General features: G+C 60.6%; 1 protein-coding gene and 1 long non-coding RNA gene across 4 annotated transcripts in view; both read right to left on the bottom strand.

Annotated features, from left to right (window-relative positions):
- The window catches only part of GLT1D1 (glycosyltransferase 1 domain containing 1), a 120,877-nt gene extending 111,776 nt beyond the window's left edge, over positions 1–9,101 (bottom strand). The window contains exon 1 of one of the 2 annotated variants that reach the window (XM_058281215.2): positions 8,865–9,101. In XM_058281215.2, the coding sequence (XP_058137198.1) occupies positions 8,865–8,932 (68 nt within the window). In that variant the 5' untranslated portion in view covers positions 8,933–9,101. The remainder of the gene's footprint in view (positions 1–8,864) is intronic. The other variant, XM_058281214.2, reaches the window with a different exon arrangement.
- On the bottom strand, positions 2,132–6,235 carry LOC111764182 (uncharacterized). Of its 2 annotated transcripts, none has more exons than XR_009181776.1 (2): positions 6,160–6,235; positions 2,132–2,711 (listed from the first exon to the last, which is right to left on the bottom strand). It is a non-coding gene; the product is annotated as an uncharacterized lncRNA (long non-coding RNA). The 2 variants fall into 2 exon arrangements; XR_011646465.1 differs by lacking the exon at positions 6,160–6,235 and adding an exon at positions 4,893–6,151.
- Positions 9,102–11,043: the final 1,942 nt, after the last annotated feature.

The following is an 11,043-nucleotide window of genomic DNA, read 5'->3' on the forward strand; positions in this document are numbered from 1 at the left end:
CAAATCCAGGACCTCCGATGTGGGAGGTGGTGTTGAAGCACTTGAGCCGCCTCTGCTCCCAAATTATTCTTTCTATTTTTTATTATTTGTTTTTCATGTTACATTTTAAAAAATGAGGTCCCCATATACCCCCACCCCCCACACCCACTCCTCCCATAACCACAACCTCCTCCATCATCATGGGACATTCACTGCACTTGGTGGATACATCTCTGAGCACTGCTGCACCTCATGGTCAATGGTCCATATTATAGTCAAATTATTCTTTTTAAAAAGAAGGTAGAAATATAGTGACACAGGCAAGCATCACAAATTTTACATTTTGAATTTACTAAAGGATGACTAGATCAAAAAGGGTCTCAAACCCAAATGTCTACCATTTTCAAGCAAATGAAGTAAATGCCTGAGGGTAGGGAGTAGAAGGGAAGACCCTAGGAGCTCCCCACCCAGCTGGAGGGGTCGCGGTGGGAAGGGTTAGACCTGCGCCATCTAATTCAGGAGCACACTTGAAATTGGCTGGGCTGAATTGAGATGTCCTGCAAGTGTCAGATGCACGCTCACATCTCATTAATAATGCCTATGTCGATTACATGCTGAAATGACAGCTTTCAGACATACTGGGCTAATGGAATACTTTATTAAAATTAACTTTATCTGCTTTTTGCTTTAACATGACGACTAGTAAATTTAAAATTACATGTGGCTCATTTCTATACGCCAGCACTAGGTTACACCCTGTTCAGCTCTCCATGAGCAATGCCAAGCAGAAACAGTTTTCATTGCTGCTGGGTCAGTCCATTTGAGAGAACAAGCAGGAGGCGGACGTGGCTCAACTGATAGAGCGTCCGCCTACCATATGGAGGGTCCAGGGTTCAAGCCCCAGGGTCTCCTGCACATGAGGTGAGCTGGCCCAGGCGTAGAGCTGTGTACACAAGGAATGCCCTGCTACACAGGGGAGTCCCCTGTGTAGGGGTGCCCAACGCACAAGGAGTGTGCCCTGTAAGGAGAGCTGCCCCATGTGATAAAAGGACAGCCCGCCCAGGAGCGGTGCTGCACACACGGAGAGCTGACACAGAAAGATGATGCAACAAAAAAGAGACGCGGTTTCCCAGGGCCACTGGATAATGCAAGCTGACACAGAAGAACACACAGCAAATGGACACAGAGAGCAGACAATGGGGGAAAAAGAAAACAAGTATTAGGATTTCTCTGAGAAACATCCGAATTTTAAAACAGCGTGGCTGAGTCAACTCCTCTACAGGTGGGGTCCCACCGATGGACAGCAGTGGCCTAACGGCCCATTCATTTGTAAGTTTGAAAGCAAAAATAGGGAAGCAGACTTGGCCCAGTGGGTAGGGCATCCGTCTATCACATGGGAGGTCCAAGGTTCAAACCCCGGGCCTCCTTGAACCGTGTGGAGCTGGCCCACATGCAGTGCTGATGCGTGCAAGGAATGCCGTGCCATGCAGAGGTGTCTCCTGTGTAGGAAAGCCCCACATACAAGGAGTGCGACCCATAAGGAGAGCCACCCAGCACGAAAGAAAGCGCAGCCTGCCCAGGAATGGCGCCGCACAAACTGAGAGCTGACACAGCAAGACGACGCAACTAAAAGAAACACAGATTTCCGTGCCGCTGACGACAACAGAAGTGGACAAAAAGAAGAACACACAGCAAATGGACACAGAGAACAAACAACTGGGGCAGGGGAGGGGAGAGAAATAAATAAAATAAATCTTTTTTAAAAATTATAAAAAAAAAAAAAAGAAAGCAAAAATAAAGTCAGTAAGGTTTAGCTATCTATCTGGGCTAATTTTCTAAACTCTTCCAGGAGCGCCCACAGCGCAGGGTGGTGAAGAGCAGAGCTGGACAGCCTCACTGTCTTCATCTTTCTAATTGAAGAGGAGTAAGACAGGCTCCCCCGCAGAGGGCTTTGGTGAAGGAGAAGGGTCTGAGATTGAGAGCGTAGAGGAAGGCCTGGCACCCACACACCACAGCGCTGGCTGCTGCTCTCATTATTCTATTTTTTTTTATTACCACCTTTATCTGCTATCTACATCACTCATAAGTTAACCTGTGAATAGATAAGTGAAAGTCCCAAATAAATGCATGCCCCTCAAATTAAAGAGGTAGATTTTTTTAAAAAGGAAAAAAATAAACATTTTATTGACAAAACTAGATTGCTTTCCATAGACTGAAGTGGCCTCAAGGGCCATCAAGAAGACCAAATAAAACAACCCCCATATAAGTCTTCGTAGCAGGATTGAATTATTCCAGAAGGATCTGGGAGTCTCCAAAAGGACAGGCAAGGGGAGAGCAGTGGCACCTGCGGTCTCCTCCGGCATCAGAAAGGCCGGCGCCCCGGGCGTCTCGCGATGCCGTCTGAATCAGCGGCATCTCCAGCCGGGCTTGGCGGCCCCACCTGCCGGGCTGACGCAACGGCGCGCGTCCTCGAGTGCCACGGTCACCAGGCATCCGTCCTTCTGACGTTTGTCCATCTCCAGAGAGATATCCTGAATGCCGTGTAGCCTCCTGGACACTCCAGTTGTAACGTCATAAATTGTCATTTGGAGGTTCTGAACACGGGGACCGGGAAGCACAGCATCTGGGAGAACTGAACTCTGGAGCCTTTTCGAACCTTCTAGAAGCAGCACTGTGCAGGGAGACTCCTAAATGGATCCGTGTACTTCCCGAGTTTGTCCAGGTGGCAGGAACTGCAAGCAGGTGGTTGTGCAATCACTGTTGATGGAAACTGTCCCGAGTCCCCTGTCCCTCACCAGCCTCCCCGCAAGGCCTTTCCTGCTCCTTCAAACTCAACAACTGTCCCTTGTTCCTGGAGGTCCTTTTTCCTATTTACCCAAAGAGCAACGCCCCCGGGTCACTCCGTCACCCCTCCGCAGGACCCATTCCCGTCCCCCTCCTCAAGGCCCTCACACGCCCCGCAACATGGCTTGAGGGGGGTGAACCCCGCCCCCAGACCCAGCGTGGTCCTGCTGGCTGACGCCTAGATCCCCCACCCGCAAATACCAGCTCTGGGACCGGGGCTGCCCCTGCAGGGACCCAGCCTTCCTCTTTGGGCTGGGCCGGAACCAGGGACCTTGGAAGGTGCTGGCAGTGACAGCCTGCCAAGAATGCGAAGCGGAGAGGGGCGGGTGCCGGCCCCCCCCTCCCCCCCCACCCGGCTTCGGGGCTGCAGAGCCACGCCCTGAGCACGGCCTGCTCCAGGAGAGCGAAAGCCGCTAAACCCCTCACACAGCGAATGGACAGAGAGAGCAGACAACCGGGGGGTGGGGGGGAGGAAGCAAGGGGAGAGAAATAAATAAAATAAATCTTAAAAAATATAAAAAAAGAAAGAAAACCTAGAAAAGGTCCGGGCTCCCCCAGGCCTTTTCTCCCCAAAGGTCTGGCTTGGGGAGGGCAGCGGAGCGCCTAAAGGAAAGTGGCGGCCCTGCTTTCTCTCCTCTCGCGTCAGAATCAGTGGTGGCCTCTGTTTATTCATCTTATCTAAGGTGCTTCCGGTTCAAATAAAAACACTTTAATCGCCTGTCCCTGGGGGAGAAGGAGAGCAAACAGGCACCGCCCGCTGCACAGAGTCCAAGGCCTGCTCGAGCCAGCACCGGCCCCTGGGCTGGTGGCCCCCAGGGGTCTCCACCAGACCGACCCTCTGCCCCTTGTGTGTTTTCCCCAGTCATCTCCAGGCCCGTCCCCTGCACCTGGAGGGGCCCTGCAGACAAACTCCAGGGGTTCCCACCTGGCGCTGAGGAACGGGGCTCGGCAAACCTGGTCTGGAGCGGGCAGCGGGCGGCCACTCGGCTCCGCGGGCCGGGAGGTTCCGGTGGCGCCCCTGCCGCCGCAGGCCGCCCACCGCGAGCTGCTGTGCTCCCAGGACAGGCAGCCCCGCTGGCCCCACGGCCGCCGTTTGCCCACCTCAGGCTCAGGTCACCTCCAGGCTGCGAGGCCTGGGCTAGCCCAGCAGGAGGCACTTCCCGGGACTGGCCGAGGCAATGGGGCGAACACTTTTTTGTATCCATTACCTGGGGCATTTACCTCTCCTCCACTAACGAACTGAACTTTGCTCTTTTTGTTCCGGATGCTACTTTAAGTGACCAGGGCTGCTCTTAACTTCGAAAAATTTCTATTAGGAACTGACCCCGGCCTGTTTGCCTGGATCATTGAAGACTCGGCTCCCGGGGGGTTAGAGATGGGTGGGGAGCTGTGCGCCCCCTCCCACCTCGCCTACAGGTAGCACCGCGCCGGCACGACAGTCACCGCCTGTGCGTGGAGGCCGCAGGTGTCCCTCCGACCTGCAAGCACCTGGCGTCCAGACGCTCAAGGCTGCGCTGCCCATAGTCTGACAGCAAGACCTGGAACGTTCTGGCTGCGTCGGGGGACACAGGGCTTCATGACACGGGGGATGAAGCCCCAAAGGGCCCCTGCCTCCTTGTCCCTGCCCACCTGCTGTGCCCAGGCCACCTTTCCAGCCAACCTCACCTCGGAACGAGCCCCGTGCTGCAGCCCTCTGAGGTGCAGGCGCTGGGCTCTGGGGAGGAGGTGCCCCGGGATCTCTGAAAGGCTAACGCACAGCCTGACGGTGTGAGTTCACCTCCACTGACACCCTCAGCCCACGAGGTAGACTGCAAAGGAGGGCCGAGTGGGCGACACTGACTCGGGGACCCGTCACCAAGATTCTTTTGACTCCAAACACTTCCTTCTACTCTCACCTTCATCTTCTAAAAAACCACTCTAGGCCCAAGCCCCCAACAAAGACCACGATTCCCCCCGTTTTTCCCCTTTATAATGAAGGAAGCCACGGGTTTTCTCACCCCCACGCCCCACATTCAGTCACCATGCCCTGTCCATTTTACTCCCCTAGTATGTCAAGTCCAAATGCTTACCTCCTTCACCGCCACCCTCCACACCGCAGTTCTTGGTACAAACCAGAGCTCCCGCGGGCCACGGGGCCTGCCCCCTCTCCAGCCCGGCTCCAGACCCCCTCAGCACCAGGGAGTCTCAGCCTTCTTAGGGGTAGGGCCGCCCCATGCCCCTGCCCACTGGGTGCAGCAGCACCCAGCCTCAGCTGTGACAACCAAAAAGGTCTCCCGGCGTTGCCAACTGGCCGCTGGGGGCACACATCACTCAGGCGTCCCCTGCAGCAGCCTCGTCCAGGCCAGACTCACACCTGGAGGCTCTATTCCAGGCTGCTAAGGCGACACAAGTGTCCGTTCTCAAAGGGACAGTGCCTTCCCACCAGGCCGCTTGCTGTCCCGCTGCCTGAAACACTCTCCCCGGCCCCTCCCTCGCCCAGTCAGCCCAGGGCCCTCACTGCGGAGCCGCTCCCACTGAGCAGGGGCTCCCTACCGAAACCACAGAGCAGGATTAACTCGCCTGGCCTCCATCTCAGAGCGAGGCCGGTGCTATGAGCACCCTCCAGGGCTGAGCACACGGAGCCGGGAGAAGGCATCACCTGGCCTCGGGCGCCCCGGTCTGCGCAGGGGGCTGGCTCGTGAAGGCAGGCGGTCCTTCCCGCTCAGCCTGCCAGGCCCCCTGGCCTGGGATGGACCCCCACCTACCCGCTCCACCAGTGGCCTCGTCCCAATTCAGCACCGCTGTTTACAGAGAGGCTGTTAACTCACAACTGCAAACTGGGGCGGGCAAGAATGGACGCTGCTGCTTTCCTTTACCTCTCCTTTTACCAAACTCCAGACCCGGTGCTGCTGGGCTGCTGAGAAGTCCAACGGCACTCACGGGGTCTCCCTCCCCCGTGCCCAGGTGCTTCTGCAGGGTCCTCCCTGCTGGCAGCCCTGGGAAGCCCCCTGAAGGCCCCGGGCCTGGCTGTCGTCCCCCTTCCGCCTGGGCCTTGCTGTCCCCCACAATCCTCCCTGAGCTCAGGGAGGGCGGCGGCTGAGTCGGCGCCGAGGCACAAGCCGCGTCTTCCCGCCGCTCCAAGCACCGCCAGGGAAACAGGGACCCTGCGCAGGCGGCCCGCACGCCAGCCGGGCGTCAGCCTTCTCGGGGCTGCGCCAGGGCGGGGACAGTCCTCCCCTACCGTGTTCCCGAGGCCTGGCAACAAGGCCCGTGTGGACGGACAAAGGGACGGACGAACCGAAGTGCAGCCTCCGTGGCTCTCCTAGTTTCCCTCCATATTGGACAAAAGTAACTCACCGGCCTTTGGGTGTGGGCCTGGGCCCGGTAGGTGCAGGCTCAAGTCTATCCTTGAACTCAGGAGCAAACTGTTTACTAACAGGGGCTCCCCGAGCACCCCCCGCCGTGTGTGCAGGGCCCGGCAGAGCTGCCTCCGCCCCAGGGCGCCGCCCGGCCCTGGCCCAAGCGCTTCCGATGCCACAGCCTCGGGCCTCTGCTGCTTCCCAGGCCCGTCCATGGGAGCCTCTTACCCCCTCCCAGGACTCTCTCCAGATGGGAGGGGCTGCCTCCTAGTGTGACCAAGGTCACCTTGAATGTCACCCCCTCAGAGGCCCTCTCGGACCCCACCATCTAGCAGCCCCCCATCACCACCCCCTACCATCTAGCAGCCCCTCCACCACCACCCCCATCCAAGCAGCCCCCATCACCCCCATCCAAGCAGCCCCCATCACCCCCATCTAAGCAGCCCCCCATCACCACCCCCCACCATCTAGGCAGCCCCCCATCACCACCCCCCCATCCAAGCAGCCCCCATCACCCCCATCTAAGCAGCCCCCCATCACCACCCCCCACCATCTAGCAGCCCCTCCACCACCACCCCCATCCAAGCAGCCCCCATCACCCCCATCTAAGCAGCCCCCCATCACCACCCCCCACATCTAGGCAGCCCCCCATCACCACCCCCTACCATCTAGCAGCCCCTCCACCACCACCCCCATCCAAGCAGCCCCCATCACCCCCATCTAAGCAGCCCCCCATCACCACCCCCCACCATCTAGGCAGCCCCCCATCACCACCCCCCACCATCTAGCAGCCCCTCCACCACCACCCCCATCCAAGCAGCCCCCATCACCCCATCTAAGCAGCCCCCCATCACCACCCCCCACCATCTAGCAGCCCCTCCACCACCACCCCCATCCAAGCAGCCCCCATCACCCCCATCTAAGCAGCCCCCCATCACCACCCCCCACCATCTAGGCAGCCCCCCATCACCACCCCCCACCATCTAGCAGCCCCTCCACCACCACCCCCATCCAAGCAGCCCCCATCACCCCCATCTAAGCAGCCCCCCATCACCACCCCCCACCATCTAGGCAGCCCCCCATCACCACCCCCCACCATCTAGCAGCCCCTCCACCACCACCCCCATCCAAGCAGCCCCCATCACCCCCATCTAAGCAGCCCCTCATCACCACCCCACACCTAAGCAGCCCCTCCACCCCCCCACCATCTAGCAGCCCCCCATCACCACCCCCATCTAGGCAGCCCCCACCACCCCCATCCAAGCAGCCCCCATCTAAGCAGCCCCTCCATTACCACCCCATCTAAGCAGCCCCTTCAGCCCCCATCTAAGCAGCCCCTCCACCACCACCCCCCACCATCTAAGCAGCCCCCTATCACCACCCCCCACCTAAGCAGCCCCTCACCATCCCCCACCATCTAGCAGCCCCCCCATCACCACCCCCATCTAGGCAGCCCCCATCACCCCCACCTAAGCAGCCCTCCACCACCCCCACCGTCTAGGCAGCCCCCCACCACCACCCCCACCATCTAGGCAGCCCCCCCCACCCCCACCGTCTAGGCAGCCCCCCACCACCACCATCTAGGCAGCCCCCCATCCCCGCCGCCCCACTGGCCCCACCGAGTTCGTTCCTCAGGGCACTATCCACCCTCGGGAACCTCCCCCCTTTCCGGCCGCCCCTCAGCCCGTCCCCCACTGGAGTGTGCTCTGGAGAGTCACTGGGCACTGGCCATCCCCATCAGGGGGCGGGGGCTGGGGGTCCTGCCACTGATTCATCTTAATTGTCAAGTCCCCAGGAAATTCCGCAAGAACTTTACCCTCCCCTGGCCACCCTCAGGCCCCATCCTCAGGAGCCTCGCAGCACTTCTGGGGGCGCGGGCAGGAGCCCAGGCTCCAGGCAGCGGATACGCAGAGAGGAAGGCAAGTGGGAAAGCAGCTCTGTTTGAGAAAGAAATCCTGACCCCGCGCAGCTCCACGCACCAGCCTGGCTCCTTGCCTCCCCCACCCCCGCCCCCCCGTGTGAGCTGTTCTAGCCTCGGCCAGGGAGGAACAGAACAGCGCTCCCAGCCCGCGGGCGCACACGCGGGGAGAGCAGGGAAACAAACAGAAGGTGGTTCCCGGAAGCGGCGAGCGCAGGAGCCCATCTGCAGGCTCCGGAAGGCCGGGGGTGGGCTCGGCTCCTGGCTGCGAGCCCCGCAGCCCCCGCCGGCGCGGCGCCCTCCGCCCGCGCGCCCACCGCGGCACCCGCCCGGCCCCCCGGCCTGCACGGCGCCCCGCGCGCCCCGGCCCGCGCGCCCCCGCACAACCATGTGCTCCGGCTGCCTCTCCAGCCGCCGCGGCGGGCGCGGACCGCGCGCGCCCCCGCGGCACCCCGCCAACCGCGTGCTCACGAACACGGCCGCGCGGGGTGGCCATCCGCCCGCAGAGCTCTGCGTGCCAACCCGCGGCTCCCTCCGGAGCCGTCCTGCGGGGTTCCGCCGCGGCACCCGCGAGGGCCCGCACCGCCCAGACCCACGGCAGGCGCGGGCCGGGAGGCGGCGGGGCCCACAGCGGCGCGGGGACGCGGCCCGCAGCGAGCGCCGCGTGCAGCCCCGCGCCTTTCCGTTTGCGCCCCCGGCGCCCCCCGCTCGGGGCCGAGGATGCCCGGGCCGAGCGCCGCCCGGCCCCGCGCCCCGCGCACCCCCGCCCCGCGCCCCGCACCTACCGGATCCTCTCGGCCGTGACGGCGTTGCCGGTGTGCGGCCGCAGCCCCGCCAGGAAGAGGAGCCGCATGCCGCCGCCCGCCCCGGCCGTCCCCAGGCCGCCGCCCTCCGGGCCCCAGGCGCCGACGCGGGGCCGCTCCCGCCCGCCGCTCCCCGAGGCGGCGCCGCGCTCGCAGGTTCCGGGGCCGCGCGGGGCGGGAGAGGCGGGCGCGAGCCCCGGGCAGGTCGCGGGGGCTCCCCGGGCGGGAGATCGCGGACCAGGTGGCCCCGCCTGCCCCCTGGCCCAGGGCCGGCGCGGGCGGGCTCCCACCGGGCGCGCAGGGCGGGCACTTGCGCCCCGTGTTCGCGGCCCCAGGGCGGTCTTGGCGCCGCGAGGCCTTCCCGAGCCCCGCCTCAGCGGCCGGAGGCCCTGCTCGTCTCAAACCCTTCCCCAAGCCCAGGCCACCCCCGCGACAGGTGCAGCCTGTGCGGACCTGGTAGGAGCCCATGGGGGAGGGCCTGGGAATCCCACTCCCAGGGCCCTGCTTGCCCTAGACGGGGAGCTGGCTGGGAAGAGCAGGCGCTTGGGGGGGGGGGGGGGGCGGCACCCACGGCTGGGAATTTAAAACGCGCACCCACGAGTTGCGTGATTTTCCAGTGTTGCCGTGTGCTTAGAGGCGCTGACCAGTCGCCTGGTGCCAGCATTTTAAATTCACTAACCTTGAACTCCTCTTCCTCCCACCCTGAACTATCACTAAAGCCGCACAAGGAAAGGAGAAAGGTGGGGGGAAAGGGAGTCTGAGTCCCGGGCTTGTGGGGGGCAGCTGAGTCCCCGACTTGTCAGGACCCAGAAGGCAGCCCTGGCCGGGGGCCAGCCTGGGCCACCGCGCCCCCTCAAGGGGGTCGGGGGATGATCAGAATCAGCCCCCTCCCCACCCCAAAAGGACCTGGCTCCTGCCCTGGAATCCTGGTAACTCAGCGCCCCTACCACCAGCCAAGCAGGCGCAATCATTGCTTCAAGACAGAAACAACCCGGAAATAGGAATATTCAACCAAACAGCTTGAAATCCGCTTCGAGGGCGTTCCCTAGGCCCGCAAGAGGGGGCAAGGGGGGGCACGGGGCGCGCACCCGTTTGGGGAGGCAAGCGCAGCCAGCAACCTGGAGCGCCCTCCTCCTAGGTCTGGTCTAGGTCTGGCAAAGAGGAAGCAGCCCCGGTCAGGGTTTTCTTTTTGGAGTAAGAAGTTGTTCTAAAACTTTTTGTGGTGATGAAGGCACAACATTGTGATTATACTACGAGCCTCGGTGAAACTGCTTACTAAATAAATAACTGCTCCAGAAGAGCCAGAAATAGCAGCTATGTTCAGCAGGGGAAGCAGAGAGAGATTGAGAGGTGAAGAATTTTCTAGTTTGTCATTTTTTTGTTTAATATTATTATTGAAATAATAAAAATGCTCTAATAATGATCGAAGTGATGAATGCACAACTTTGTGATCATACCAAATACCAGTGATTGTGTGCTTTGGATGAATTGTATACTTTATTAATATATTAATAAAATCAATTTGCTAAAAAAAAAAAAAAAGCTGTGTTTGGTGTACAGGGGAGAAATCCCAGAGCTGGTACCTGTTCCTGGTCTTTCCTTATCTCCCCATGACTGTGGGGTATCAAAGGCTGCATGAGAATGGAAACGGACAGTTCCCTGATTTCATAGAAGCTGAAGCAAGCCTTGGTCTTGAAACACCAGTTGTGAGCAGAATTGTTGAGCCAACAGTCCCTCTGGACTGTTGGTGTGTTTTGCTTAGGTCACACAGCGTTTGTTTTTATCTCTCCCCCCCCCCCCCCCCCATTGTCTGCTCTCTGTGTCCATTCGCTGTGTGTTCTTCTGTGTCCTCTTGTATTCTTGTCAGCAGCACCGGGAATCTGTGTCTCTTTTTGTTGCGCCATCTTGTGTGTCAGCTCTCCGTGTGTGCGGCGCCATTCCTGGGCAGGCTGCACTTTCTTTCACACGGGGCGGCTCTCCTTAGGGGCATACTCCTTGCACGTGGGGCTCCCCTATGCAGGGACACCCTTGCGTGGCACGGCATTCCTTGCACGCATCAGCACTGCGCGTGGGCCAGCTCACCAGGAGGCCCTGGGTTTGAACCCTGGACCTCCCATGTGGTAGGTGGATGCTCTATCCGTTGAGCCAAATCCGCTTCCCA

This window comes from Dasypus novemcinctus, chromosome 19 (genome assembly GCF_030445035.2).
Source record: "Dasypus novemcinctus isolate mDasNov1 chromosome 19, mDasNov1.1.hap2, whole genome shotgun sequence".
In the NCBI taxonomy this organism is placed as follows: Eukaryota; Metazoa; Chordata; class Mammalia; order Cingulata; family Dasypodidae; genus Dasypus; species Dasypus novemcinctus.